Here is a 25464-nt window from a genome sequence, read left to right as displayed (position 1 = left end):
TATTTTGTGGTATTTGTGGATGAGGCTCTTTATCTTCTCAGATGGTAAAGCTGCCCATTCCTCTTGGTAAAAAGCCTCCAGTTCCTGTAAATTCTTGGGCTGTCTCGCATGAACGGCACGTTTGAGATCTCCCCAGAGGGGCTCAATGATATTGAGGTCAGGAGACTGAGATGGCCACTCCAGAACCTTCACTTTATTCACTGTCGCCAATGACAGGTGGACTTGGCCTTGTGTTTTGGATCATTGTCATGTTGGAATGTCCAAGTACGTCCCATGCACAGCTTCCTGGCTGATGAATAAAATGTTCCTCCAGTATTTTCTGATAACATTCTGCATTCATCTTGCCAGTTTTGACCAAATTTTCTGTGTCTTTGTAGCTCACACATCCCCAGAACATCAGCGATCCACCTCCGTGTTTCACAGTAGGCATGGCGGACCTTTCATCATAGGCCTTGTTGACTCCTCTCCAAAATGTAGTGTTTATGGTTGTGGCCAAAAAGCTCAATTTTTGTCTCATCACACCAAAATGACTTTGTGCCAGAAGGTTTGAGGCTTGTCTCTGTGCTGTTTGGCGTATTGTAAGCGAATACTTTGTGGCATTTGCGTAGTAATGACTTTCTTCTGGCGACTTGACCATCCAGCCCATCTTTCTTCAAGTGCCTCCTTATTGTACATCTTGTACAGCCACACCACATGTTTTCACAGAGAGTCCTGTATTTCACCTGAAGGTATTTGTAGGTTTTTCTTTGCATCCCGAACAATTTTCCTGGCAGTTGTGGCTGAAATTTTAGTTGGTCTACCTGACCGTGGTTTGGTTTCAACAGAACCCCTCATTTTCCACTTCTTGATTAGAGTTTGAACACTGCTGATTGGAATTCTCAATTCCTTGGATATCTTTTTATATCCCTTTCCTGTTTTATACAGTTCAACTACCTTTTCCCGCAGATCCTTTGACAATTCTTTTGCTTTCCCCATGACTCAGATTCCAGAAACGTCAGTGCAGCACTGGATGAAAGATGCAAGGGTCTGTCAGGAGTCCAGAAACTCATTGACCTTTTATACACACACACACACACACACACACACACACACACACACACACACACATTACAAGCAAACAGATCACAGGTGAGGATGGTTACCTTCAATAGCCATTCAAACCCCTTTGTGTCAACTTGTGTGCATGTTATCAGGCTAAAATCACCGGGGTATGTAAACTTTTGATCAGTGTCATTTGGGTCCTTTCTGTTGCCATTATGATTTAAAAAGAGTAAACACAGTTGATTGATAATAAAATGGCTTCAGCCCAATACTAACCAGGAGTGAAAGAAAAGTTTTTGTGTTATCATTCATATTCTCTGAAAAATGGCCAAGAAATCATAAATTCTGCCAGGGTATGTAAACTTATGAGCACAACTGTATATACTCAGTGAGCACTCCTGGGAAGGGATTGGTATATAGACTGTATATACTCTAGGGCTGCAACTAACGACTATTTTCATAATCGATTAGTTGGCCGATTATTGTTTCGATTAATCGGTTAATTACCATATTTATCGGCGTATAACACGCACTTTTTTCCCCTTTAAAGAGAGGGTAAACCGTCCCTCCGTGTTATACACCGATACATTTTTTTTACCAACGGGGGCAGGGATCGGGCGGTCCGCCCTGGGTGCCACCCATTGAAAGGGTGTCAGGCCTTCCGCCCCGCCTCTCCTGGCACTTTATAAACTTTAGAAAACATCACTGCCAGTCCCCTATCACAAAACACTCCTCTCGTGTCACCCTCAGAATAAACAGAAGCCTGCAATACCTGAAGCAATGCCGCTCTCCTCCTCCCGCTCCGCCTCCTCCGTGAGTGTAGCTTTTGATTGGAGGAAGAGAACGGTCATGTGACCATCAATGAAACAGCAGAGGAGAGTCACATGACTGGGTCCGTGACAGAGCGGTCAATTGAGGTATACAGAAGCTTTGTTCTACAATGACAGCGACACAGGGTGAGCAGTGCCTAATAAGAGGCTGGCAGCGATATCCTCCCAACTTCAGAGTAGGCTGGCAATGCTGTCCCAGGAGACTGTGGGTTTCCTGGGAGTGCAGGGGTGGGGGGGGGGGGATTTAAATAAAAGGGGGCTGTGAACTGTGCAGGTGGTCCCTGTGATGTGCAGAGCTGTGAGGGGGTCCATGTGATGTGCGGGGGTCCGTGTGCTGTGCAGGGGTCCGTGTGCTGTGCAGGGGTCCGTGTGATGTGAGGGGGGGGTCCGTGTGATGTGAGGAGGGGTCCGTGTCATGTGAGGGGGTCCATGAGCTGTGCAGTGCTGTGTAGGGGTCCGTGTGCTGTGAGGGGGGGGGTCCGTGTCATTTGAGGGGGGGGTCCGTGTCATGTGCAGGGGTCCATGAGCTGTGCAGTGCTGTGTAGGGGTCCATGTGATGTGTGGGGGGGTCCGTGTCATGTGAGGAGGGGGTCCGTGTCATGTGAGGAGGGGGTCCGTGTCATGTGAGGAGGGGGTCCGTGTCATGTGAGGAGGGGGTCCGTGTCATGTGAGGAGGGGGTCCGTGTCATGTGAGGAGGGGGTCCGTGTCATGTGAGGAGGGGGTCCGTGTCATGTGAGGAGGGGTCCGTGTCATGTGAGGAGGGGTCCGTGTCATGTGAGGAGGGGTCCGTGTCATGTGAGGAGGGGTCCGTGTCATGTGAGGAGGGGTCCATGAGCTGTGCTGTGCAGGGGGAGGGGTCCGTGTCATGTGCAGGGGTCCATGAGCTGTGCTGTGCAGGGGTCCGTGTGCTGTGTAGGGGTCCGTGTGCTGTGAGGGGGGGGGGGTCCGTGTCATGTGCGGGGGGTCCGTGTCATGTGCGGGATGCTGTCGATTTTTTTTTCCTGAAACCTCCCTCTTAATATTAGGGTGCGTATTATACACCTGTGCGTGTTATACGCCGATAAATACGGTACTTTAAAAAAAAAAAGTAAACTTATGAGCACAACTGTACACAGGATACCTCCAAATATTAAACTCTCCATTCCAAAGAGTTCTCAGGAGGACAATACTGTGTACATATATAACATATAATCCTCCCTCCTCCGGTAATACTCTGAGTATACAGTGTCAGTGTGTACACATAGAACACAATGTTTAACCCTCTTTTCCCATAATAATAATATTAAGATAGACAACATTATGACATAACGCCCCCCGGAGTTCTACGTATACCCGAGGTGGGGGGGTTACTAAAACTGGAGAGTGTAAAATCTGGTGCAGCTCTGCATAGAAACCGATCATCTCCCCTAAGTATAGATGGTGCACCTATAGAATATTACGAGGATCAATCATTATAGCTATCCCCATTATCCCCATGCTTCTCCCAGGATCTCTCTACAGACACAGCAGTGTTCTACCCGTCACACACCTCAGCGACTTCGTCCTGACCCCAGAAACAGGCATAGTGCAGGGGAGAATTCCCATGTTCGTTAACCGCATTGACGTCCGCCTTCTGCTGAATGAGCTGAAAAAATTAAAATAAAAAAAATAAGAATTGTCCTCATCATCAATACACATCATGTGACCTTAAGCTCCCCAGCCGGTGGATGCAGAGCCAACCAATCTTCCATCACCTTCCACCATCATCGCACACACATCACTTACCACCAGTGATTGCTACTGACAGTAAATTGCTGCACTAAAGCACCACAAGAAGTATAGACACAGCCGCAAACCTCAACATGATGTCAGTTTGTGCCCCTGGGGTGAAAAGTATGCCATGATAAGGCATGATCTCACGCGTTGACACCTCCCCTTTGACTGGCCCTGCCTGATTGACAGTGGCCCCCAGTCCGAGATTGTCACAAAAGCAGCTGCCCCTTCAAGAGTGAACCCCCCCCCAAAAAAGCACAAGGGTCCCATCAGCTATACTACAGTGCAAGAACATGCCCATAGCACTCGGGAAATGCTTGGTATCGGTCCCGATACTAGTATCGGTATCGGGACATCCCTAGTTATATCCCAATTTATATATGCATTCTGTACTTGCGCTGACAGTTACCCCTTCTATTGTACATTTTATGTCTCAGCCACGGCAGACCCACAACAATCCAATGACCGACTCACCTTCTGTACAATGTCCCGGTGGCCGTGGCTGGCAGCCAGGTGGAGGGGCGTGTCATCCCCGCGGTTCATGACATTGATCCGCGCTCCTCTCATGATCAGCATGTCCACAATGTTACTGCGCCCCTCTCGACAGGCCCAGTGCAGGGGGCTGAAGCCGTGGTCATCTCTGGAAGAGAAGGGTGCAGGGAGTTAGCGGGTAAACCAAGTGAAAAAAAGAAATAGTCATACATACCGATGAAGAGTCACTCACCCCTGGTTCAAGTCATTCTCCGTATTATCCAACCACAAGCGTACCGCCACCGCGTTCCCTTCCCGGCACTGCGTGAAAATGTCATCCATGATGGCGAGTCCCTAACAGCTAGCTGTCCACCGATTCTGAGGGGACAAAAATAAGGACATAAAAGGCCCGTGTGAGAAACGGATGTATTGTGCTATGTACAGGCTGAGCTAGAAATCTCTGTACAGCGCTGTGGTATATGTCAGAGCTATACAAATATATCATAATAGTGTGTGACGGAGGGGGGATATTAGAGTGTAAGCTCCTCTGGTACAGAGATTGAAGTGACTGGCTCAGACTTCTCTGTACAGCACTACGGTAGAGCTGTATGATTAATCGTTAATCAAAATTGCTTCCCTTTTTCCTTCCCGATCCCCAAAACAGCATGTCACGATCATTCTAACCAGGGCCGTATTTGAGGCAGGGAAAAAGGGGAAGCTGCTCTGGGCCCTGCCATTGTTGTGGGGCCCAAAGCAGCTGCCTCATACTTGCCAACTATGCCAGTTTAAATTCCCTTGTCCCTTGAAATTTTAGTCCTGTGTCCCGATATCTCAGTGTGAAGTGCTGCTACTAATGCTGCCCAGCTCTGCCCTATTGTGGTCTACAGATGACTCACCTGCAGACCCTGTGATTACATGTAAATAACGGACATTCACATGTAAATGAAGGTGGCATCCACACGCAAATGGGTGCGGCATCCACACGCAAATGGGTGCGGCATCCACACGCAAATGGGTGCGGCATCCACACGCAAATGGGTGCGGCATCCACACGCAAATGGATGCGGTATTCATACGCAAATGAATGTACTATTCATATGCACATAAATGTGCTAGTCATATGCAAATTAACGCGCTAGTCATATGTAAATGAATACAGTATTCATGTGTAAACAAATGCATTATTCATATGTAAATGAATGCCGTTTTCATATGTAAATGAATGCTGTTTTCATATGTAAATGAATGCTGTTTTCATATGTAAATGAATGCTGTTTTCATATGTAAATGAAGGTGGTATTTATATGTAAATGAGGGTGACATTCATATTCATATCATTCCCCTCTGCAGTGTAGAGATGATGTGCTGTAACCTCTAGCAACCAATCAGTGAGCAGTATTACTGTACAGTAATCTCTAGCAACCAATCAACAAGAAATCATGTGCTGTAACCTCTAGCAACTAATCAGTGAGCCGTAATGTGTGCTGTAACCTCTAGCAACCAGTCGGTAAGTGGTAATGATATGATGTAACCTCTGGCAACCAAGCGCAATCACTGCCTGATCTAATACAGTAAATTGCATGGGGGAGGGGCCCCAAGATTTTTTTTGCCCAGGGTCCAATCAACATTAAAGACGGCCCTGTTTCCAACAAGTGCAGAGAGTTCTCACAGCTGGAAAAACAAAATCCAGGCAGCCTGCCAAGTTTTATTACAACTAATAAGTAGAAACAAAGTATCTTTTTGTTCTTTGATCAAAGGAAAGAACTCTGGCATGTATACAAGGAAGTTTAACCATTTGAAGACCAAACCTTTTCTGACAATTGTTGCTTACAAGTAAAAAAAATAACTATTTAAAATATAAAATGACTTGGAACACACAAACATGAATATATATATATATATATATATATATATTTTCTTACAGAGCTTACACTCTAATGTCCCCCCCCCCCCCACAGCCACACTATTATTAATAGTGTGACTGTGTAGGACATTAGAGTGTAAGCTCCTCTGATACAGAGACTGATGTGAATGGATTGGTGCTCACTGTACAGCACTGCGGTATATGTCAGAGCTATATAAATGTATAATAATATTATTATTATACATTTATATAGCTCCGACATATACTGCAGCGCTGTACAGAGAACACAGCCAGTCACATCAGTCACTGTACCAGAGGAGCTTACACTCTAATGTCCCCCTCAGTCACACATTATTATTAATAGTGTGTGACTGTGGGGGAGACATTAGAGTGTAAGCTCCTCTGGTACAGCGACTGATGAGACTGGCTCGGTGTTCTCTGTACAGCGCTCTGGTATATGTCAGAGCTATATAAATGTATAATAATAATAATAGTGTGTGACTGAGGGGGACATTGGAGTGTAAGCTCCTCTGGTACAGAGACTGATGTGACTGGCTCAGTGATACAGCGCTCTGATATATGTCAGAGCTATATAAATGTATAATAATAATAATAATAATAATAATAATAGTAGCCCGGATTCAGATAGGAGTTACGACAGCGTATCTTCGGATACGCCGTCGTAACTCTGAGTGTGCGGGGTCGTATATCTGCGCCTGATTCGTAGAATCAGTTACGCATAGATTTCCCTAAGATCCAACCGGCGTAAGTCTCTTACACCGTCGTATCTTAGGCTGCATATTTACGCTGGCCGCTAGGTGGCGCTTCCGTAGATTTACGCGAGGAATAAGCAAATTAGGTAGATACGCCGATTAAGAAACGTATGTCCGCCCGGCGCATTTTCTTACATCGTTTACGTTAGGCTTTTTCCGCCGTAAAGTTACCCCTGCTATATGAGGCGTATCCTACGTTAAGTATGGACGTCGGGCCAGCGTCGAATTTTCCGTTGATTACGTCTATTGCGCAAGTCTTTCGCGAATAGGGCTGGGCGCAATTTACGTTCACGTCGAAAGCAACTACAAGTCCAAAGGAGAAAGGAGATTTGCGGTCCAAGGGCCTAGACTATGGAACGCTTTACCAACCAGCATTCGGTTGGAGGAGAACCACTTGACGTTCAGGAGAAAGATCAAGACTCATCTCTTTTGATACCAAAGGAGACAGGAACAACAAGCGCCCAGAGGCGATTAAGTTCGCATGTGTTGCGCTATATAAGTTTTCATTCATTCATTCATTCATTCAAGCATTGGCTTTTTGTGGGTTAATTTGGAGCATGCGCACTGGGATACGTTCACGGATGGCGCATGCACCGTTAGCCAAAAACGTCATTTACGTGGGGTCAGCCATCATTACCATACAACACGCCCACTGCATGGAGAATTTGAATTCCGCGGGCTTACGCCGGACCACATACGCTACGCCGCCTTAACTTAGGGCGCAAGTTCTTTCTGAATATGGAACTTGCGCCCTAATTTACGGCGGCGTAACGTATCTGAGATACGTTACGCCCGCCGATAGATACACAATTGTATCTGAATCCGGGCCAGTGTGTGACTGTGGGGAGACATTAGAGTGTAAGCTCCTCTGGTACAGAGACTGATGTGACTGGCTCAGTGATCTCTGTACAGCGCTCTGGTATATGTCAGAGCTATATACATGTATAATAATAATAATAATAATAATAATAATAATAATAGTGTGTGACTGTGGGGAGACATTAGAGTGTAAGCTCCTCTGGTACAGAGACTGGCTCAGTGTTCTATATAGGACAAATGATAGGTAGACAGATCAGATAGTAAACAAGCGAGTCAGACAGATAAGTGACAGGTGATGGGTAAAAAGAGCAGACATGTGACATGTAGCCAGACATGACAGACAGGTGATAGGCCGGCAGATCAGGCAAGTGATAGGAGGTTAGGTTACTAATAATAATAATAATAATAATAATAATAACGATTAATCGTTAAAGAATTGAGATCGCCATGCATCCCCCCCTCCCCCCTCCCCCTCACAATCTTAAAACAGCATTTCCTTCATTCAGTCCGGAGCCGTTCTCTGCTCACAGCTGCCAAAAAAAAAAAAGCAGGCAGCCTGCCAAGTTTATCACACAATCGCCCTAGGCGGAGATAAAGAGAAACATTGTAACACTTCGTTCTTTTAGGGCCGGTGATCTGCCGATATGGTTCCGGCTATCGTGAAAGTCCCTTTAAGGACTGCGCAGGCCAGGGCTCGACAAATCCCGGGCGCCAGGTCGCCATGGCGACTAGAAATTGTGTCCTGGCGCCATCTGGTGGTGGCCGTTGGTATTACAAGTTAAGCATTACAAGTTAAACAGCAATTCTAATGTAATGTTTCACTATTTTCACTGCCATCTTCTTCCCTCTAATTAGAACCCCCAAACATTATATATATTTTTTATCCTAACACCCTGGAGAATAAAATGGCGATCGTTGCAATACTTTCTGTCACGCCGTATTTGCGCAGCAGTCTTACAATCGCACTTTTTTTGGGAAAAAAATTACACTTTTTTTAATTAAAAAAATAAGACAACAGTAAAGTTATCCCCATTTTTTTTAATGTTATGAAAGATAATGTTACGCCGAGTAAATTCATACCCAACATGTCACGCTTCAAAATTGCGTCCGCTCGTGGAATGCCGACAAACTTTTACCCTTTAAAATCTTCATAGGCGACATTTAAAAAAATCTACAGGTTGCATGTTTTGAGTTACAGAGGAGGTCTAGTGCTAGAATTATTGCTCTCACTCTAACGATCGCGGCGATACCTCACATGTGTGGTTTGAACACCGTTTTCATATGCGGGCGCTGCTCACGTATGTGTTCGCTTCTGCGTGCGAGCTCGTCGGGACGGGCCGCGTTTTCTGGCTCCTAACTTTTTTAGCTGGCTCCTAGATTCCAAGCAAATTTGTCAAACCCTGGCGCAGACGCAAACTTGCTGACGGAAATCTCCGAACCTTGGCCGGCATCCAGGGCGACGTGGATTTCGAGGAAAGTGGCCAGTCGGCCTCACGTCCTCGCTCCGCTCGCTCGGCCTCCTGGCTCTTTTTTTAACATCCTCCAATCCACGGGGATGTTAAAGAATGAGCCTGGATGCCGGGCGAGGTTCGGAGATTTCCGTCGGCAAGTTTGCGCCTGCGCAGTCCTTGAAGGAACTTCCCTGTTAGGGGAACCTTAAGGACAAGTCACTGGTTCACACCACATGCAGTCCAGTGGGGTTTTGTTACGCATCAAAAACGCATGGAAAGTTAGTTCTATGGTTTCCAGTGGCATAGTTCACACCACTGTGGTCAGTTCCAGAGGAAAAAAAACAAACAAGTAGAACATGCTTCATTTTTCCTGTACTGGAATGCAGTAAAACAGATCAAAAAACGTCCTGGATCCTGGTATAGTGGGGGGGGGGAGCTGGAAAGAAGAAAAAAAAAAAAAAGCACCTGGAATGCATCCAGAAACGCATCAAAAATGCACCAAAAACACACATGCAGAAACGCATCCGGAACGGATCTGGAGTGTGTTTTGTGGTGTGAATGATCCCCTAGATCAAAGGAATGAACCTTGGTCTGTAAATAAGAGAAGTTTAACCACTTAAAAGTCTAAAAACAATTCTGACACTTGTTTGTCACAAAGGTAAAATCTGTGGCCCAGATTCAGGTAGGGAGCGCGTATTTGTGAGCGGGCGTAACGTATCCTATTTACACTACGCCTCCGCAACTTTGACAGGCAAGTGCCGTATTCTCAAAGCAAAGTTGCGGCGGTGTAGCGTAAATAGGCCGGCGTAAGCCCGCCTAATTCAAATATGGAACATGTGGGCGTGTTTTATGTTAATTTCTAGTGACCCCATGTAAATGACGCATGCGCCGTCCGTGAAAGTATCCCAGTGCGCATGCTCCAAATTAACCCGCAAAAAGCCAATGCTTTCGACGTGAACGTAAATGACGCCCAGCCCTATTTGCGAACGACTTACACAACGACGTAATCGACGCTGGCCCGACGTCCATACTTAACATTGGCTGCGCCTCATATAGCAGGGGTAACTTTACGCCGGGAAAAGCCTTACGTAAACGGCGTATCTCTACTGCGTCGGCCGGGCGTACGTTTGTGAATTGGCGTATCTAGCTGATTTACATATTCTAGGCGTAAATCAGCGTACACGCCCCTAGCGGCCAGCGTAAATATGCAGCTAAGATACGACGGCGTAGGAGACTTACGCCGGTCGTATCTTAGAGAAATTCTGGCGTATCTGATTCTTTGAATCAGGCGCCAGGATACGACGCCTCAGACTCAGAGATACGACGGCGTATCTCCTACGTGAATCTGGGCCTGTATTTTTTGCTAGAAAATTACTTGGTACCCCCCCAAACACACATATAATAAATACATATATTATTTTTAGCAGAGACCCTAGAGAATAAAATCGCCGCACGTTGCAATATTTTATGTCACACGGTATTGGCAAGCTCAATTTTTTAACTAATAACTAAAACAATAAAGTTATCCCAATTTTATAATGTGAAAGATGATGTTACGCTGCAAGAATCGTGATATTTATAGACAGATCAGACAGGTGACAACAGAGCATAGAGGGGCGTTCAGCAGGCAGGTGGCCTTATAGACAGAAGGTAGAGAAATCAGACAGGTGATGGACAGAGAGATGAGAAAGGCAGGTGACTGATATTGGGCAGACACATTGGGGAGGTGACAGATGAGTTGTAGACAGATCAGGAAGGTGACATTAGACAAATCAGACATGACTTCGATGAAAGATAGAAAGATCAGACAGATGAGAGATGAGAGATCAGACAGACAGGTAACCGATCAGACAGATGAGAGATGAGAGAGATGAGAGAGATGAGAGAGATGAGAGAGATGAGAGAGATGAGGGATCAGACAGATGAGAGAGATGAGAGATCAGACAGATGAGGGATGAGAGAGATGAGAGAGATGAGAGAGATCAGAGAGATCAGAGAGATCAGAGAGATGAGAGAGATGAGAGATCAGACAGATGAGAGATCAGACAGATGAGAGACGAGAGATCAGACAGATGAGAGATCAGACAGATGAGAGATCAGACAGATGAGAGATCAGACAGATGAGAGATCAGACAGATGAGAGATCAGACAGATGAGAGATCAGACAGATGAGAGATCAGACAGATGAGAGACGAGAGATCAGACAGATGAGAGATCAGACAGATGAGAGATGAGAGATCAGACAGATGAGAGATGAGAGAGATGAGAGAGATGAGAGAGATGAGAGAGATGAGAGAGATGAGAGAGATGAGAGAGATGAGAGATCAGACAGATGAGAGATGAGAGAGATGAGAGAGATCAGACAGATGAGAGAGATGAGAGAGATGAGAGATCAGACAGATGAGAGATGAGAGAGATGAGGGATCAGACAGATGAGAGAGATGAGAGAGATGAGAGATCAGACAGATGAGAGAGATGAGAGATCAGACAGATGAGAGATGAGAGAGATGAGAGATCAGACAGATGAGGGATGAGAGAGATCAGAGAGATCAGAGAGATGAGAGATCAGAGATCAGACAGATGAGAGATCAGACAGATGAGAGATCAGACAGATGAGAGATCAGACAGATGAGAGATGAGAGATCAGACAGATGAGAGATCAGAGATCAGACAGATGAGAGATCAGAAATCAGACAGATGAGAGATCAGACAGATGAGAGATCAGACAGATGAGAGATGAGAGATCAGACAGATGAGAGATGAGAGAGATGAGAGAGATGAGAGAGATGAGAGATCAGACAGATGAGAGATGAGAGAGATGAGAGAGATGAGAGAGATGAGAGATCAGACAGATGAGAGATGAGAGAGATGAGAGAGATCAGACAGATGAGAGAGATGAGAGAGATGAGAGATCAGACAGATGAGAGATGAGAGAGATGAGAGATCAGACAGATGAGAGATGAGAGAGATGAGGGATCAGACAGATGAGAGAGATGAGAGAGATGAGAGATCAGACAGATGAGAGATGAGAGAGATGAGGGATCAGACAGATGAGAGAGATGAGAGAGATGAGAGATCAGACAGATGAGAGAGATGAGAGATCAGACAGATGAGAGATGAGAGAGATGAGAGATCAGACAGATGAGGGATGAGAGAGATCAGAGAGATCAGAGAGATGAGAGATCAGAGATCAGACAGATGAGAGATCAGACAGATGAGAGATCAGACAGATGAGAGATCAGACAGATGAGAGATCAGACAGATGAGAGATCAGACAGATGAGAGATGAGAGATCAGACAGATGAGAGATCAGAGATCAGACAGATGAGAGATCAGAAATCAGACAGATGAGAGATCAGACAGATGAGAGATCAGACAGATGAGAGATCAGAGATCAGACAGATGAGAGATGAGAGATCAGACAGATGAGAGATGAGAGATTGGACAAATGACAGGTAAAGAGACGACACATGAGAAGTAGAGAAATCAGACAGATAACGGATGATAAATGACCAGAAGACAGATCAGGCAGGTGACAGGTGATATGAGGACAGGTCAGATAAGATACAGATGAAAAGATAGGGAAATCATACAGAAAATGGATAGGCAGATCAGGGAGATGGCAGATAACAGTTGGGCACAGGGGGGGGGGGGGTGCGATAGGTGACAGGCGGAGGCATGTGAAAGATGACAGTCAGGCACAGGGGGGAAGGCAGGCACAGGGGGGGAGCAGATGACAGGCGGGCACAGTGGGGAGAGGGTGGGCACAGTGGGGAGAGGGCAGATGACAGGCAGGCACAGTGGGGAGAGGGCAGGCGACAGGTGGGCACAGTGGGGAGAGGGCAGGCGACAGATGACAGGCGGGCACAGTGGGGAGAGGGTGGGCACAGTGGGGAGAGGGCAGATGACAGGCAGGCACAGTGGGGAGAGGGCAGGCGACAGGTGGGCACAGTGGGGAGAGGGCAGGCGACAGATGACAGGCGGGCACAGTGGAGAGAGGGCAGGCGACAGATGACAGGAGGGAACAGGCGACAGATGACAGGAGGGAACAGGCGACAGATGACAGGAGGGAACAGGCGACAGATGACAGGCGGGCACAGGCGGGCGACAGATCACAGGCTGGCACAGTGGGGAGAGGGCAGGCGACAGATGACAAGCGGGCACAGTGGGGAAAAGGCAGGCAACAGATGACAGGCGGGCACAGGGGGGAGCAGATGACAGGCGGGCGACAGATGACAGGCGGGCACAGTGGGGAGAGGGCAGGCGACAGATAACAGGCGGGCACAGTGGGGAGAGGGCAGGCGACAGATAACAGGCGGGCACAGGCGACAGGCGGGCGACAGATGACAGGCGGGCACAGTGGGGAGAGGGCAGGCGACAGATAACAGGCGGGCACGGGCGACAGATGACAGGCGGGCACAGTGGGGAGAGGGCAGGCGACAGATGACAGGCGGGCACAGTGGGGAGAGGGCAGGCGACAGATGACAGGCGGGCACGGGCGACAGATGACAGGCGGGCACGGGCGACAGATGACAGGCGGGCACGGGCGACAGATGACAGGCGGGCACAGGGGGGAGACGCCAGGCGACAGATAACAGGCGGGCACAGTGGGGAGAGGGCAGGCGACAGATAACAGGCGGGCACAGGCGACAGGCGGGCGACAGATGACAGGCGGGCACAGTGGGGAGAGGGCAGGCGACAGATAACAGGCGGGCACAGGGGGGAGCAGATGACAGGCGGGCGACAGATGACAGGCGGGCACAGTGGGGAGAGGGCAGGCGACAGATGACAGGCGGGCACAGTGGGGAGAGGGCAGGCGACAGATAACAGGCGGGCACGGGCGACAGATGACAGGCGGGCACGGGCGACAGATGACAGGCGGGCACGGGCGACAGATGACAGGCGGGCACGGGCGACAGATGACAGGCGGGCACAGTGGGGAGAGGGCAGGCGACAGATAACAGGCGGGCACAGTGGGGAGAGGGCAGGCGACAGATAACAGGCGGGCACAGGCGACAGGCGGGCGACAGATGACAGGCGGGCACAGTGGGGAGAGGGCAGGCGACAGATAACAGGCGGGCACAGGGGGGAGCAGATGACAGGCGGGCGACAGATGACAGGCGGGCACAGTGGGGAGAGGGCAGGCGACAGATGACAGGCGGGCACAGTGGGGAGAGGGCAGGCGACAGATAACAGGCGGGCACGGGCGACAGATGACAGGCGGGCACGGGCGACAGATGACAGGCGGGCACGGGCGACAGATGACAGGCGGGCACGGGCGACAGATGACAGGCGGGCACGGGCGACAGATGACAGGCGGGCACGGGCGACAGATGACAGGCGGGCACGGGCGACAGATGACAGGCGGGCACGGGCGACAGATGACAGGCGGGCACGGGCGACAGATGACAGGCGGGCACAGTGGGGAGAGGGCAGGCGACAGATAACAGGCGGGCACGGGCGACAGATGACAGGCGGGCACGGGCGACAGATGACAGGCGGGCACGGGCGACAGATGACAGGAGGGCACGGGCGACAGATGACAGGCGGGCACGGGCGACAGATGACAGGCGGGCACGGGCGACAGATGACAGGCGATCGGCCCCCTATACAGAGATGATAGTGGTCGATCACACATGGTAGGTATAGGTAGGTCAGTGGGGTGTTAGCAATATGGGGAGGGGGGGGGGGTTGCAGATGACACATTATACCCCCCCCCCATACAGTACACAGGGGGGAGGGGACACACATACCTCCCCTCATCTATAGCACATTGGGGGTGTTCTCTGTAATTTACATTCCCCTCCCCCCATAGACTATATATACACCCCCCTGTATGTACACATGAGACCCCCTCATCTATAGTACATAGGGGGCTCTCTGCCTGTCATATACAGTATATCCTCCCCTCCCCCACTGTATATATACACAGACATTCCCCACCCATAATACATCGCACACATTCTCCTCTCCGCATTACCACTCTCCGGTCTGCCGCCTCTCCACCTCCACCCTCCGTGCACGCACCCGCCTACACCACTACGTGCGCGCTCCCACACACCCACGTCACATTCCCCGGCTGGGTGTCGCTGCAGGGCGTGGCCAGCGTAAAGACATCCAATGACCGGAGGGCGAGGGGCGGGAATTAGGGGACTGAGACCAATGAGAATAGAAGAAGCCGATGAATGAAGGGGGGCGGTTCCTGTGGGAGTGAGCGGCCAATAAGCAGCTGGAAGTCCTGGCTGGGGTTGTCCTGCACGGCAGCTGAGCTCATTGACCATATATAGGGAGGTGTAGAGAGACAGCGAGGGTACGTAACCCCAGTGAGGGGGCCGTACCATCTCACACAGCCTGGAGGGGGGGAGCCTGGGAAGTACCAAGATGGCTGAAATGGGCTGGTGATATATATATATTTTTTTTTTTTAAAAGGGGGGTTGCAATCTTTAAATAAAAAAAGAAACCTCTGGGCCCTTTAATAAAAAAAAAAAAATATATATATATATATATATATATATATATATATATATATATAAAAATAAAAGAAATAAAAAAATATATAAAAAAAAGATTGTTTTTATAAAAAAAAAGGGGGTTGTCATCCGGGGCCCTGGAAATCTCCGGACCCCTTAAAAAAAAAATTGGCCCTTTAACCACTTAAGGACCGGACCAATATGCTGCTAAATGACCCAAGGGGTTTTTACAATTCGGCACTGCGTCGCTTTAACAGACAATTGCGCGGTCGTGCGACGTGGCTCCCAAACAAAATTGGCGTCCTTTTTTCCCCACAAATAGAGCTTTCTTTTGGTGGTCTTTGATCACCTCTGCGGTTTTTATATTTTGCGCTATAAACAAAAATAGAGCGACAATTTTGAAAAAAAATCAATATTTTTTACTTTTTGCTATAATAAATATCCCCCAAAAACATATATAATTTTTTTTTCCCTCAGTTTAGGCCGATACGTATTCTTCTATCTATTTTTGGTAAAAAAAATCGCAATAAGCGTTTATCGATTGGTTTGGGCAAAATTTATAGCGTTTACAAAATTGGGGATAGTTTTATTATTATTTTTTTTTTTTACAACTAATGGCGGCGATCAGCGATTTTTTTCGTGACTGCGACATTATGGCAGACACTTCGGACAATTTTGACACATTTTTGGGACCATTGTCATTTTCACAGCAAAAAATGCATTTAAATTGCATTGTTTATTGTGAAAATGACAGTTGCAGTTTGGGAGTTAACCACAGGGGGCGCTGTAACATTTAGGGTTCACCTAGTGCATGGGTGCTCAACCTGTGGCTCTCCAGCTGTTGCAGAACTTCAAGTCCCATCATGCCTTTGCCTTTGGGAGTCATGCTTGTAACAGTCAGTAGCTTGCAATGCCTCATGGGAATTGTAGTTCTGAAACAGCTGGAGAGCCACAGGTTGAGCACCCATGACCTAGTGTGTGTTTACAACTGTAGGGGGGTGTGGCTGTAGGACTGACATCATCGATCGAGTCTCCCTATAAAAGGGATCACTCGATCGATGCAGCCGCCACAGTGAAGCATGGGGAAGCCGTGTTTACATACGGCTCTCCCTGTTCTTCAGCTCCGGGGAGCGATCGCGAGGGGGCGGCTAGAAACGAATAGCCGTGCCCTCGTCCCGGATCGCTCCTGAAGCCACGGGAACCGCTCCATGTACCGGGGGGGTCCCGATCGGACCCCCGACCCACGTCAAGCAGAGCGCGTACAGGTACGTACATGTGCCTGTCCGTGCCATTCTGCCGAAGTATGTACATGCGGCGGTCCGGAAGTGGTTAATGAAAAATAACATAAAAATATATTAAAAAAAAAATATATATATTTTTTTAAAAATAAATAAATAAAGTGGTGGTTGCCATCTGGGGCCCTGGGGACCACCGGACCTCTAAAAAACAAAATTGTCCCTTTTAATAAAAAATAAATAAAAAAATGGGGGGTTGCCATCTGGGAACCTCCGGACCCCTTACAGGTGTACTGCCTGTACCCCCCTGATGGCGGCCCTGACAGTGGATGTTGTAATATAAAGACATGGATGGGATTGGGGCAGATCACGGAGAAAGGGGACCGGCTATGGGGGTGAAAGATGAGGGAAAGGGAGTGTTGGGAGAGGTAAGTGACAAGGAACAGGGTCTGTAATAGACAATGGGGACCAGCCAGGGGACACTTAGGCTGATGACAGGCAATGGCCACTGGAAGGGGGGGGGGGGTGAATGATAGAGCATTGGGATAGGCTGGGGGATTCAGGTTGATAATTGAGAAGAACAGGGTACATGTTCAAAAAGGGGGACCTTCCATGGAGGATTCAGGTATATAATCAAGAACTGGGACCTTCCATGTGGAATTCAGGCACATAATTAAGAACTGGGACCTTCCATGTGGAATTCAGGTATATAATCAAGAACTGGGACCTTCCATGGAGGATTCAGGTATATAATCAAGAACTGGGACCTCCATGGAGGATTTAGGTATATAATCAAGAACTGGGACCTTCCATGTGGAATTCAGGTATATAATTAGGAACTGGGACCTTACGTGTAGGATTTAGGTATATAATCAAGAACTGGGATCTTCCATGTGGAATTCAGGCACATAATTAAGAACTGGGACCTTCCATGAAGGATTTAGGTATATAATCAAGAACTGGGACCTTCCATGTGGAATTCAGGTCGATAATTGAGAATTGGGATCTTCCATGAAGGATTCAGGTATATAATCAAGAACTGGGACCTTCCATGTGGAATTCAGGTACATAATTAGGAACTGGGACCTTCCGTGGAGGATTTAGGTATATAATCAAGAACTGGGACCTTCCATGTGGAATTCAGGTAGATAATTAATTGGGATAGGCTGGGGGATTCAGGTAGATAATTGAGAAGAACAGGGTACATCTTCAAAAAGGGGGACCTTCCATGGGGGATTCAGGTATATAATCAAGAACTGGGACCTTCCATGTGGAATTCAGGTAGATAATTAAGAACTGGGACCTTCCATGGAGGATTCAGGTATATAACCAAGAACTGGGACCTTCCATGGAGGATTTAGGTATATAATCAAGAACTGGGACCTTCCATGTGGAATTCAGGTACATAATTAAGAACTGGGACCTTCCATGGAGGATTTAGGTATATAATCAAAAACTGGGACCTTCCATGTGGAATTCAGGTAGATAATTAAGAACTGGGACCTTCCATGAAGGATTTAGGTATATAATCAAGAATTGGGACCTCCATGGAGGATTCAGGTATATAATTAAGAACTGGGACCTTCCATGTGGAATTCAGGTACATAATTAAGAACTGGGACCTTCCATGTGAAATTCAGGTAGATAATCAAGAACTGGGACCTTCCATGGAGGATTTAGGTATATAATCAAGAACTGGGACCTTCCATGGAGGATTTAGGTATATAATCAAGAACTGGGACCTTCCATGGAGGATTTAGGTATATAATCAAGAACTGGGACCTTCCATGTGGAATTCAGGTATATAATTAGGAACTGGGACCTCCATAGAGGATTCAGGTATATAATCAAGAACTGGGACCTTCCATGTGGAATTCAGGTACATAATTAAGAACTGGGACCTTCCATGTGGAATTCAGGTACGTAATTAAGAACTGGGACCTTCCATGTGGAATTCAGGTACATAATTAATTGGGATAGGCTGGGGGATTCAGGTAGATAATTGAGAAGAACAGGGTACATGTTCAGAAAGGGGGACCTTCCATGGTAGATTCAGGTATATAATTAAGAACTGGGACCTTCCATGTGGAATTCAGGTATATAATTAAGAACTGGGACCTTCCATGTGGAATTCAGGTAGATAATTAAGAACTGGGACCTTCCATGTGGATTTCAGGTAGATAATTCAGAACTGGGACCTTCCATGGAGGATTTAGGTATATAATCAAGAACTGGGACCTTCCATGTGGAATTCAGGTACATAATTAAGAACTGGGATCTTCCATGTGGAATTCAGGTACATAATTAAGAACTGGGACCTTCCATGTGGAATTCAGGTACATAATTAAGAACTGGGACCTTCCATGTGGAATTCAGTTACATAATTAAGAACTGGGACCTTCCATGTGGAATTCAGGTAGATAATTAAGAACTGGGACCTTCCATGTGGAATTCAGGTAGATAATTAAGAACTGGGACCTTCCATGTGGAATTCAGGTAGATAATTAAGAACTTGGATCTTCCATGTGGAATTCAGGTACATAATTAAGAACTGGGACCTTCCATATGGAATTCAGGTACATAGTTAAGAACAGGGACCTTCCATGGAGGATTTAGGTATATAATCAAGAACTGGGACCTTCCATGTGGAATTCAGGTACATAATTAAGAACTGGGATCTTCCATGTGGAATTCAGGTACATAATTAAGAACTGGGACCTTCCATGTGGAATTCAGGTACATAATTAAGAACTGGGACCTTCCATGTGGAATTCAGTTACATAATTAAGAACTGGGACCTTCCATGTGGAATTCAGGTACATAATTAAGAACTGGGACCTTCCATGTGGAATTCAGGTACATAATTAAGAACTGGGACCTTCCATGTGGAATTCAGGTAGATAATTAAGAACTGGGATCTTCCATGTGGAATTCAGGTACATAATTAAGAACTGGGACCTTCCATATGGAATTCAGGTACATAGTTAAGAACAGGGACCTTCCATGTGGAATTCAGGTACATAATTAAGAACTGGGATCTTCCATGTGGAATTCAGGTACATAATTAAGAACTGAGACCTTCCATGTGGAATTCAGGTACATAATTAAGAACTGGGACCTTCCATGGAGGATTTAGGTATATAATCAAGAACTGGGACCTTCCATGTGGAATTCAGGTACATAATTAAGAACTGGGACCTCCATGGAGGATTCAGGTATATAATCAAGAACTGGGACCTTCCATGTGGAATTCAGGTACATAATTAATTATGTACCTGAATTCCACATGGAAGGTCCCAGTTCTTGATTATATTCCGGAATCCCCCATGGAAGGTCCCCCTTTTTGAACATGTACCCTGTTCTTCTCAATTATCTACCTGAATCCCCCAGCCTATCCCAATGCTCAATGATTCAGGTATATAATCAAGAACTGGGACCTTCCATGTGGAATTCAGGTAGATAATTAAGAACTGGGATCTTCCATGTGGAATTCAGGTACATAATTAAGAACTGGGATCTTCCATGTGGAATTCAGGTACATAATTAAGAACTGGGACCTTCCATGGAGGATTTAGGTATGTAGCGCTACCCCTGAAGGAGCCGCTGATTTGTTGTTGGGATCGGAGTGTTAAGTTACCTCAGTGTTGTCTAGGGGTGTAGCTGATGAGTAGAGTAGTGAGCGAATGTCCAGTCAATGAAGAATGGTTTTCAAATGCTTTATTTCCAGGCCCAACATGGCCAACACTCCGCGTAGAATGCGACCTGGAACCTGGACCCCGCGGGAAGAAGGACCAAGAACAATGGCGTCTGCCACAGATATACCCTCCCCCAGCATGCCCAGCGAGGGAAAACTCCTCTAATTGGCTGCTGGGGAAAAGTGGCATCTGCCAGAACCCCTCTAGCGCCACCTGTCGCCCAGGGGCGGAAACAACACCCCTGGAGCGCAGACTGACCTACAGGACAGTTCAGGAATGACAGCAGCCCACAATTTCAACAATTTATAAATGGGAGCAAAATAACTCTCCCATTCCCCACTAACTTTAGCGTAGCGCCCGTACTAAAAGTAAGGGGGCGCTACAGGTAGATAATCACAAACTGGGACCTTCCCTGGGGGATTCAGGAAGTTCAACAACAACTTGGACCTTCCATTGGGGATTCAGGCAGATCATCAAGAACTGAGACCTCCAATGGAGATTCAGGTACATAATCAATAACTGGGACCTTCCACTGGGATTTCAGGTATATAATCAAGAACACTGACTTTCCATGGAGGAGTCAGGTACATAATCAAGAACTGGGACCTTCTATGGGGGATTCAGGTACATAATTAAGAAGTGAGAACTTCTGTGGGGGATTCAGGTACATAATCAAGAACTGGGACCTTCAATGAGTGATTCAGATAGATAATCAAAAATGGGGACCTTCCATGGCAGATTTAAGTACATAATCAAGAACAGGGACTTTTTATAGGGAGTTAAGGCAGATCATCAATAACTTGGACCATCCACAGGGGATTCAGGTAGATTATCAAGAACTGGGACCTTCTATGGGGGATTCAGGTAGATAATCAAAAATTGGGACCTTCCATGGAGGATTCAGGTACATAATCAAGAACTGAGGCTCTCCCCGCCAAGTATCACCTGTGTGGCATTTTTGTATCCCCTGTCTGTCCACCTTAACCAGCAAAATGTACGCCTGCGCCAAACTTATGTCCGACCCAATTTTGGTGAGGAATGGTGCTTGTCTGTTGTCTTCTTTCCCGACCACTTCCTGGTAGCCTGCTGAGCCGCCCTGTATTCAGGACAGAGCAGTCACAGGAGGTGGCACTGGTTCCATCACGAGGGGTTCAGACCAGTGCAGTGTGCCGAGACATTGATACTGCTGCTAAATTCATTGGCGCTGGAGCTGCCACTGTAGGTGCCGCTGGTTCTGGAGCTGGTATTGGTACAGTATTTGGAAGTCTCATTATTGGATATGCCAGGAATCCACCCCTTAACCACTTCCCGACGGCCGTACGACTATTGACGGCCGCAGGGTGGTTCTACATCTCTGAGGCGCCGTCAATTGACGTCCGCCCCTTTCCGCGTTCCCCGCGCGCGCTCCCGAGCGCGCAGCGGGGAACTCCTGTGCTGGCCGTGTCCCTTGGACACAGCCAATCACAGATCGCCGTGAACAGCCAATCGGAGTGGCCATTTGCTAGGCGATCTGTGCGGCCAATGAGAGATGATCTGATATGTTTACATATGAGATCATTTCTTATTGCCGGCTCTCACAGAGAGCGGTGCTGTCAGGGGAGAGAGGAGACGGATCTGTGTCTCTTGTACATAGGGACACAGATCGGTCACCCCCCCCAGTCACCCCCCTCCCCCCACAGTTAGAACACTCAATAGGCTACACATTTAACCCCTTCCTCACCCCCTAGTGTTAACCCCTTCCCTGCCAGTCACATTTATACAGTAATTAGTGCATATTTATAGCACTGATTGCAGTATAAATGTGAATGGTGCCAAAAATGTGTCAAAAGTGTCCGATGTGTCCGCCATAATGTCGCAGTCGCAATAAAAATTGCAGATCGCCGTCATTACTAGTAAAAAAAATAGCGCAAAAAATAAAAAACGCAGAGGTGATCAAATACCACCAGAAGAAAGCTCTATTTGTGGGGAAAAAAGGACGTCAATTTTGTTTGGAAGCCACGTCGCACGAGCGCGCAATTGTCAGTTAAAGCGACGCAGTGCCGAATCGCAAAAAGTCCTCTGGGCAGGAAGGGGGTTTAAGTGCCCAGTAAGGAAGTGGTTAAACAGCAGCTATTCTCCTATGCCATGCATTTTCTTACGTCGTAAGGCTTTTTTCGGCGTAACGTTACCCCTGCTTTATGAGGCGTACGCAATGTTAAGTATGGACGTCGGGCCAGCGTAGAATTTTCCGTTGTTTGCGTAAAACATTTGCGAATAGGGCTTTGCGTAGAATTACGTTCACGTCGAAAGCATTGGCTTGTTGCGGGTTAATTTCGAGCATGCGCACTGGGATACCCCCATGGACGGCGCATGCGCCGTTCAAAAAAAACGTCAATTACGTGGGGTCAATAGGAATTACCATAAAACACGCCCCCATCTTATCCATTTGAATTGCGCACCCTTACGCCGACACAGTTACATTACGCCGCCGTAACTTACGGCGCAAATTCTTTGTGGATACGGAAAATACGCTGTAAGTTACGGCGGCGTAGTGTATCTGAGTTACGCTACGCTGGACTTACAGATGTGCCGAGGTACGTGGATCTGGGCCTAAGAATTTAAAAAAAGAACTGAGAACTTATGTGGGGGATTCAGGTACATGATCAAGAACTGGGACCTCCCATGGCAGATTCAAGTAAATAATCAAGAATTGGGACCTCCCATGGGGGATTTAGGTAGATAATAAAGAACTGGGACAATCCACAGGGGATTCAGGTACATAATCAAGAACTTGGACCTTCCTTGGGGGATTCAGGTAGATAATCAAGAACTTGGACCTCCCATGGGGGATTCAGGTAGATAATCAAGAACTGAGAACTTCCATAGGGGATTCAGGAAGCTCAACAACAACTGGGACATTCCATGGAGGATTCAGGTACATAGTCAAGACTGGTGAACTTCAATGGGGGATTCAGGTACATAATCAAGAACTTGGACCTCCCATGGGGGATTCAGGTACATAATCAAGAACTTGGACCTCCCATGGGGGATTCAGGTACATAATCAAGAACTTGGACCTTCCGTGGAGGATTCAGGTACATTATCAAGAACAGGGACTTTTCATAGGGAATTCAGGCAGATAATCAAGAACTGGGACCTTCCATGGGAGATTCAGGTAGATAATCAAGAACTGGGAACTTCTGTGGGGGATTCAGGTACATAATCAAGAATGGGGACCTTCCATAGGGGATTCAACTTGATAATCAAAAATTGGGACCTTTCATGAAGGATTCAGGTACGTAATCAAGAATGGGGACCTTCCCTGAGGAATTCAGGTACATAATCAAGAATGGGGACCTTCCATGGGGGATTCAGGTACATAATCAAGAATGGGGACCTTCCATGGGGGATTCAGGTACATAATCAAGAATGGGGACCTTCCATGGGGGATTCGGGTACATAATCAAGAACTGGGAACTTCTATGGGGGATTCCGGTTGATAATGAAGAACTGGGATGTTTCACAGGGGATTCTGGTACATAATCAAGAACTGGGACTTTCCATGGGGGATTCAGGTAGATAATCCAGACCTAGGACCTTTCATGGAGGATTCAGGTACATAATCAAGAACTGGGAACTTCTGTGGGGGATTAAGGTAAATAGTAAAGAACTATGGGGATTCGGGTAGATAATTCAGAACTGGGAACTTCCATAGGGGATTCAAGTTGATAATCAAAAATTGGGACCTTCCATGAAGGATTCAGGTATGTAATCAAGAACAGGGACTTTTCATAGGAAATTCAGACAGATAATCAAGAACTGGGACCTTCCATGGCAGATTCAGGTACATAATCAAGAACTGGGACTTTCCATAGGGGATTCAGGTAGATAATCCAGACCTAGGACCTTTCATGAGGGATTCAGGTACATAATCAAGAATGGGGACCTTTCATAGGGGATTCAGGTGCATAATTAAGATTAGAAAGAACATGGACTGGCTGGGGGGATTCAGGTGCATAATTAAGATTAGAAAGAACAGGGACTGTCTGGGGGGGATTCAGGTAGATGATAGAGATCATTAGAAAGTTCCCTGGGACTGGCCAGGGAAGGGGGAGGGGGTTTCTGGAATTGTTGGGCCATCTGGAAATCATCATCCTGAGAGATTCAAATACTTCTCATGAACTAAAAAGGTTCTATAGGGGACAGAGAACACAGTGTATGTACATTCGCTCTGTGTGAATGGGGCATTAAAAAACGAATGTTATTAGTCTATTTCAAGTGCTGGTCGAATGTTTTTCATTGATTGTGCTTAAGCCAGACGATTCGCATGACAGGCAAGCAAATATTTATTTTCCCAAATCATTTTCCATAACAGGTACTTGAGATTATAGGAAACAGCGACATTATACATAAATACACACACATATCTATATATCTGATGATACAAGTTTGCTTTATATCAATACTGGGGGATGGGAAGCTCCAGTTCTCTTCCCAGCTACGTATAATTCTTCTGTTATGGAGATTGGAGTGGCGCAGCGACAGTAATCCGCCGGTAGAGGGCGATCCTCACACACAAAGCCGCTGGTGCAGTTCTGTTATGGAGATTGTAATTGTGCAGTGACAGTCCTCCGCCGGTAGAGGGAGCACAGCTCATCCATAGCTGCTCTGTCTCTCGCATATCTCTCTATGGTAATAGCACGTGGAACAGAACCTGAACTCATAAGTAAGTATAGATCTGTTTCCTTCTAATGATCGGATCCGAACCTGAGCCCCCCTCCCCCCCCCCCGGTCACCGGACACTCCGGTCATCTCCCCCCCCCCCCGGTCACCGGACACTCCGGTCATCCCCCCCCCCACCTCGTATAATGGATGACCGATTCTCTCCCCCCAACCAACAGGCGCTGCGCTTCCCTCCCCCACATTACCGGACACCTCCGTTCTCTCTATACCGAATCCCGGATCAGCCCGCAGCTGAGTGACCTCTCTGCATCCTAATCCCAGGACCTTCCATCAGTTCCCCCCCCCCCCCAACACTCACTATTTCCACCATCTGTTCCCCTGACCCCCCACTATCTGTTCC

The 25464-nt window shown here is 47.2% G+C and overlaps 2 protein-coding genes across 2 annotated transcripts in view; one reads left to right on the top strand and one right to left on the bottom strand.

The window, feature by feature from the left end:
- ILK (integrin linked kinase) overlaps positions 1-15087 on the bottom strand; it is a 35578-nt gene extending 20491 nt beyond the window's left edge. The window contains exons 1-4 of the mRNA XM_040339915.1: positions 14983-15087; positions 4349-4473; positions 4099-4264; positions 3401-3496 (exon numbers count right to left, since the gene is read on the bottom strand). Coding sequence (XP_040195849.1) covers positions 3401-3496; positions 4099-4264; positions 4349-4437 — 351 coding nt within the window. The 5' untranslated portion in view covers positions 4438-4473; positions 14983-15087. The remainder of the gene's footprint in view (positions 1-3400; positions 3497-4098; positions 4265-4348; positions 4474-14982) is intronic.
- Positions 15088-25001: 9914 nt separating this feature from the next.
- RRP8 (ribosomal RNA processing 8) overlaps positions 25002-25464 on the top strand; it is a 30159-nt gene continuing 29696 nt past the window's right edge. The window contains exon 1 of the mRNA XM_040339912.1: positions 25002-25107. The gene's annotated coding sequence lies outside the window, so the exon portion shown is untranslated. The remainder of the gene's footprint in view (positions 25108-25464) is intronic.

This window comes from Rana temporaria, chromosome 2, assembly GCF_905171775.1.
Source record: "Rana temporaria chromosome 2, aRanTem1.1, whole genome shotgun sequence".
In the NCBI taxonomy this organism is placed as follows: domain Eukaryota; kingdom Metazoa; phylum Chordata; class Amphibia; order Anura; family Ranidae; genus Rana; species Rana temporaria.
Note: the sequence above shows the minus strand (reverse complement) of the source record. Positions and strands in the feature narration are given on the sequence as shown.